This window comes from Acanthisitta chloris, unplaced genomic scaffold, assembly GCF_000695815.1.
Source record: "Acanthisitta chloris isolate BGI_N310 unplaced genomic scaffold, ASM69581v1 scaffold2172, whole genome shotgun sequence".
Taxonomy (NCBI): domain Eukaryota; kingdom Metazoa; phylum Chordata; class Aves; order Passeriformes; family Acanthisittidae; genus Acanthisitta; species Acanthisitta chloris.
The window spans coordinates 33,955-39,664 of record NW_008660845.1 but is presented as its reverse complement, the minus strand read 5'-3'; the positions used below and the strand labels follow the sequence as shown (position 1 = coordinate 39,664).

Sequence of the window (5,710 nt, the reverse complement as noted above, 5' to 3'; positions counted from 1 at the left end):
ACCTGCACCTGGCTGATTTTTGCTGCTTCTCCACTGACCTGGGGACAGATTTTCAGCTGAGGGGAGAATATTAGCTTGAATGTTTTCAGTTGCTGCCTGAGCTCTGTGTGCCAGGTGTGCTGTCACCCCTGCAGACTGTGCTGCTGGAGGGGAACAGGCACTGCAAAGCAGCTCTAGGGAGCAGCTACCACGGAGCACTCTGAGCCTGGATCTGTCCTCTGCAGTGCTCCTGCTCAAGGTGGAGCCACTTGTAACATCCCACAGCTCTCCCCAGGCTGGGCCATGTCTTTCCTTTATGTAACAGGACACTGACCTCTTCTCTCTGGGGCCAGGGACAGGACCCAGGGAATGGGCTGAAGTTGTGTCAGGGGAGGGTTAGGCTGGAGATTAGCAACTGCTTCTTTCCCCAGAGGTGTTTGGGCACTGAACAGCTCCCAGGGCAGTGTCACAGCCCCAAACCTGACAGAGCTCCAGAGGTGTTTGGCCAATGCTCTCAGCACAGGGTGATTGTCAGGGATGTCTCTACAGGGTCACGAGTTGGACTGAATGATCCTCAAGGGTCCCTTCCAACTCTGGTTGTTCTGTGATTCTGAACATAACAAAATAGGTTGTAGTGAGTAGCAAAAGTGAAGTAAATCTCTTGTATCCCTAGTAGGGAGTGTGTTTGCACCTCTGCAGTTTGTGTTTTGGGCAAGTTGCTTTCTCCAGGTGTGCACCAGCCTCCTACAGTTCTGTTTGGCCCAGTGAGTTGAAGCAAAGCTGTTCAGGTGCTTTGGAGGAATGAAGACCACTTGAAGAAAACCCAGCTGGTAAGAAGTGATGGAGGAGGGAGGTGAAAAATACCACACGTAATCCTGGATGGGTGTGAACCCCTCTGACTGTGGAAGGAATGTCTGAGCTGGAGTGCAGACTGGAGCTAGCCCTGGAGAAGGGTTTGACCATTTGCTGAGCTGGAAGCATCTCCCCTGGCATGGGGCAGGAGCTGCTGCACTCAGATCAGCTGCAGCTACCCCTACAGGAGCAGGGAATGCTCTGCAGTCACATCACTGCAGCACAGGGGACAGCAGTGACAGCATTTTTTGGCTGTAGGTTGTGCCCTTGGCTTCCTTGCAGTGCACATGGGCAGAGGTACCAGCCTGGAGCTTCTACAGCCAGGTAGGTGCTGTAGAATGTTTCCCTTGACTTTAGTTTGGCTTTGTGTGAATCTCTTCTCATGAAGTCACAGGACTCTGTTAGAGGCCAGTCCTGAGTGGTGCCTGCAGCCAGCACCAGGTGTGTGGACAAAGCCTTGGGACAGCAAGTCTCCCTCCCAGCCAAGGCAGCCAACACTCCCAGGCTGCATCACCTCAAGGGAGGAGGCTGTTCCCCTCAGCTCAGGACTGCTGAGAATCTCTGCAGTGCTGGATCCAGTTCTGGCTCCTCACTGCAGGATGTGGACATAGAGAGCAACTCCCAGGGCCACAAAGTTCACTAAGGGAGTGGAGCTGAGAGTTCTGGGACTGTTGAGCCTCAGGAAGGCTGGGAGGGATCTCACCCATGTGCAGAAACACCTGATGGATGGGGGAAAGAGACAGAGACTCCTCTATGGTGGCAACTCAAAGGGCATGAGACAATGGACATTTTAGGAGGTTGTCTACAGGAATTCTGGATGCTTTGTTAGTGGAGCAGCTCAGAACCCAACCAGACAGTCTGGGTAACCTGCTCTGAGTGCCCCTGCCCTGGCACAGGGTGGAGTTTGCCCTGGGTGACTGCAGGAGCTCAGTCCAGCCAGGCTGGGGTGAGACTGATGGTTGTAGCCCATTACCTGCGTCAGTTTGTAGATCTGTAGCTACAGTGAGAGATTGGTTTGTCTTGGGTTCTACTTTGGGTCTTTCAGAGCTCCTTTATGTGCTGCATTTTTCTTTTCCTCCCTTTCAGAAAGGTATTTGCTGAAATTCAAGCAGCTATTTTACCAGTTAGGGGGGTCCAGGTACAACCTTGGATTCAGCATTACTTAACTAAGATAAATTGGAATTATATTGTCTTTTTCTCTTAGTGAGCCCTGTTTGAAACCCTTAAATAATACATTCAACTATTACCTGCTCCATTAAAGCCTTTTAGTGAAGGTATTTTTAAGTTCTATGACTGTGGGAAAAAACACCCTTCCACATTCAAGGAACCAACCAAGAATACATCAAGACCACACTGTTTGACATCTGTGTTTTAAGGACTTTTTATTAGTGTAGTTTTCATGATTGCATAGTTTGCAAAAGAAATTGGAACAATTAAATGCAGTCTCCTCCCTCTGACCACTCTGTTCACCCAGTGCTGGGAATTTGCACCACACACCAACCATACTGAATGAGGGGCAAGTGGAAAGTCTAACCAAAACCAAATCTCAGTAAGTTAAATCCCATTGGCAAAGGAGGTGAGTTAGTAAATCCTTTGTCATCGAGTCCACACAATCCCAATTATAAAATACATATTTTTTTTTTCCCCCCCCCAACAAAGTAGTAATCTAAGTGACAAGAGAAATCTGATCACACTGCTTAGTGCAAGGTCAATTCTTGTACATATCTTAATCTCAGCTGAGTGAAAGATCATTCTCAGTTTTTTTCAGCTTGTGCCTTTCAACATGAGCTGTGCTGGGCCCTGGGGACATCACCCCAGGCAGGGAGGAGGCAGAGGGAGGGAGAGGAGGGATTGCAGGTGCTGGGATTACAGACTGACACCATCCCCCTCGGCCTTTGGAGCTGCCTCAGTCCCAAACTGACAGGTGCCTCAACAGCTCAGGGACCCACAGCTGTTCACAGGTGCTGCCACAGCTGAGCAGCAGCTGAAGAAGAGATTCCAGCCCTGAACTCCAGGAATTGTGCCTTGCTAAACCCCTGGACTTGCAGCTCTGGTGCTTCAGGAACACTGACACTGCAGGGGGAAGTGCAGCCAGAGGAACAAACTCCTTTGCTGAACACACCTCGAGAATTCTGCCCAGCAGAGAGAGAGAGAGAGAGAAGCTCCTGCCTGAACTTTCCACTTGCGCCACAGCCCATGGAGTGAAACTGATGATCAAAGCAAACTGTAAACCAAATGGGGCTGCTGTGTCCATCTCCTTTATTTGTGGCTCTGATGATTACAGGTCAACTTCCATGAACTGTACAAGCAGTAGAAGGTGGGCAGCTATGCTTTACAACATGGTTTCACACAAAGCAAATACAGAGAGATCCAATTGCCTAATTCTCTATTTAAAAAAATTTCTAGAGGCACAAAGCAGAAGAATGTTGGAAAAGAAAGTCAAGGGCAGAGGTATGCATAAATAAAGAAGTACTTCTTACATCAAAAATGTCCCGAGAATCACAAAGTCTGCAGAAGCTTGGTTAATCAAATACTGCAGTACTGCTCTCATCAGTATAAAAGTGAAAGAGCTTTTAGTTCTGTAATAAAAATTCAATTTATTTTATTTTATTCTGGAGAGAGGAAGGGGAAAAGGGTGGAAGGAAGGTGTAAGAGAAGGAAGGGCAAACTTTAAAACAGCAGCCAGTATTAGGAAGGGCAGTGGGAGAGGTGAACAGGCACATTGGAACCATGGGAACATGTAAATTGACCACTGTCAAACCAGTGTAAATTTCTTGGTTTCTCATGGAAAACATTTTATCCACATATTTTCCTCCCAAACATATATCCAACACTGTCTTCAATATATGACTTTGTTGGTAACTCTTTTAGAACAGGAAGAGTGCATTTATTCCTGCCTCCCCAGTGCTGTGAAAAGGTATCTAGATGATTTCAAACACTTTCTTCAGTTCTACTATAAGCTGCCAGTCAGACTTCTGCATCTCATCCCTGAACCAATCCTTCAGGGCGTCGATGGACTGACGGCTGATCTGCAACACACAAGGCACACCCGTCACCAACACACACAGGGGCAACCAGCCTGAGCCAGGGGCAGGAAAGGTCCTTCTAACCCCAGGTTAGCTACTGACCCACCCCACTCACTTCCCTTGTCATGGCCCATCACATTCCCCACCTGCTCTCCATGGAGTGCAGACACACAGACCATCTCACACCTTATGCAGCAAGGGAAGACCTGGAGAGGTCTCCTGCTTGTCCCAGCACCAGCTCACCCCTCTCTGGGGGGCACGTGCCCCAGCCTGTGTGCAGCAGGGGAGGCTTATGCTATGGTGACCAAAGCAGTTGGGAGTGTGGAGACAACAGCAGGAGACTGAGCAAGGGATCATCTCCTCACCAAGCCCAGTGTTCCAGACTCAGATCAAGTATTGCTGTTGAGTGCACAGGTTCCAACCTCTGCAGGCAGAGGCTGTGCTGCCAGGAGGGGCTGCTGAAGACCAACCACCTCCCACGGTCTGTGAATAGCTCCTGTGCCATTTTACCCTGCAAGGTATTTCCAGCTGCAGCACATCACTCCAGGCCTCTCCAGGGCACTACCACAGAGCACCACCCACCCCCAGCAGCCAAGGCTGCAGGGAACGGAGCTGCACAGTGCCACGCAGAGTGCCTTGGCTGAGGGAAGGCTCACTGCATGTGTTTCTCAGGCTCCATGCTACATTTCCACCTCCTGCAAGCTGCCACTGTCCTCAGCCTTCTCCACCAACGTGGGCTGCTCTCACCTTGCTGACGAGGATATCTGTTGCTTCAAAGTGTCGTCCGTACATTTTGGGTGATTCCCCAGGAATAGGTTCTATTTTAACACACACTTCTTGGCCTTTCTTTGCAACATCCACTGGTTTATGGTTGATTTCAATACTTGTAACTATCCCAATTTCAACAAACTGTAATGGGAAGAAGGAGCTGTAAGACAACAGCCACAAAACCTGTGTGCACACCCTTCCCTCAGCTCTGCACCTTGCTGCAGGAAGCTCTGTGGAGCTGCCACCTCAGAGCTGGCAAAGCAAACACAGCTTGGCAAGCACTGCATGCAGAGAGGGCAGCAACACCCTGTGCCCTGCTGCAGGCTCAACCCTTCTGTCAGGGAACAGGAACATATCTGGTCACCAGAAGAGAGACCTGGTCTCAAAGTCTAACATTCATCTCCTCCCAGAACCCCATGGCCTGGGGGAGAGGCACCCAAGCACTCCAGTGTCACCCCAGGAACATTACTCACGTTTTTGCTAGGCACACACATGGGAGTTCCCTGTTTCACCTGTCCAGCCTCCACCACCACACCCATCACTATTGGGTCACGGGAGTTGAAAATGAACTGGGGCAGGATTTTCAGCTTGCAGGGGAACACTGCTATATGCCTGGGAGAGGACAAAGAAAAGGCAGTTTGGAACACATACTGGATCAGTGGGTGTAACATAAGCAGTTCTGCCTTCTCCCACACTTCTTGGCCAGTTATTCTAGGATTTGGGGAGAAATCAAGCAGGAAAAAGCCTCTTGTCCAATCTAGTCAATACCTGACCCTCAAGGGCTGCAGAGAACAATAAGCAAGCATTGCTGGCATGGACTGTACTTTGACAGGCTGCTCAACTTCCACCAAGGCCGAAGGAGAAGAATTTTACAGTATAATTAACAGTCTCATAAGAGCAGAAGGGAAATATTACTGCCTTAACCCATCCAAAAAGTCAAGATTTTGGTTTGTACAGTGAACAAATACCTTTCAATGCTGAGGTATACAAACTCTTAATTGGGATCAGTGTGAAATGAAATACATTTACTTTGACTGCCCTGACTTTACTGAGGATCACCCAATGACACCTCAGTGATGAGGAAA

General features: G+C 49.1%; 1 protein-coding gene across 1 annotated transcript in view; it reads right to left on the bottom strand.

Moving 5' to 3' along the window:
- Positions 1-2,981: 2,981 nt before the first annotated feature.
- The window catches only part of EIF5B (eukaryotic translation initiation factor 5B), a gene marked incomplete at its 5' end in the record, with an annotated part of 24,137 nt that continues 21,408 nt past the window's right edge, over positions 2,982-5,710 (bottom strand). Inside the window, 3 exons of the mRNA XM_009069954.1 lie at positions 2,982-3,860; positions 4,605-4,766; positions 5,099-5,237. Coding sequence (XP_009068202.1) covers positions 3,753-3,860; positions 4,605-4,766; positions 5,099-5,237 — 409 coding nt within the window. The remainder of the gene's footprint in view (positions 3,861-4,604; positions 4,767-5,098; positions 5,238-5,710) is intronic.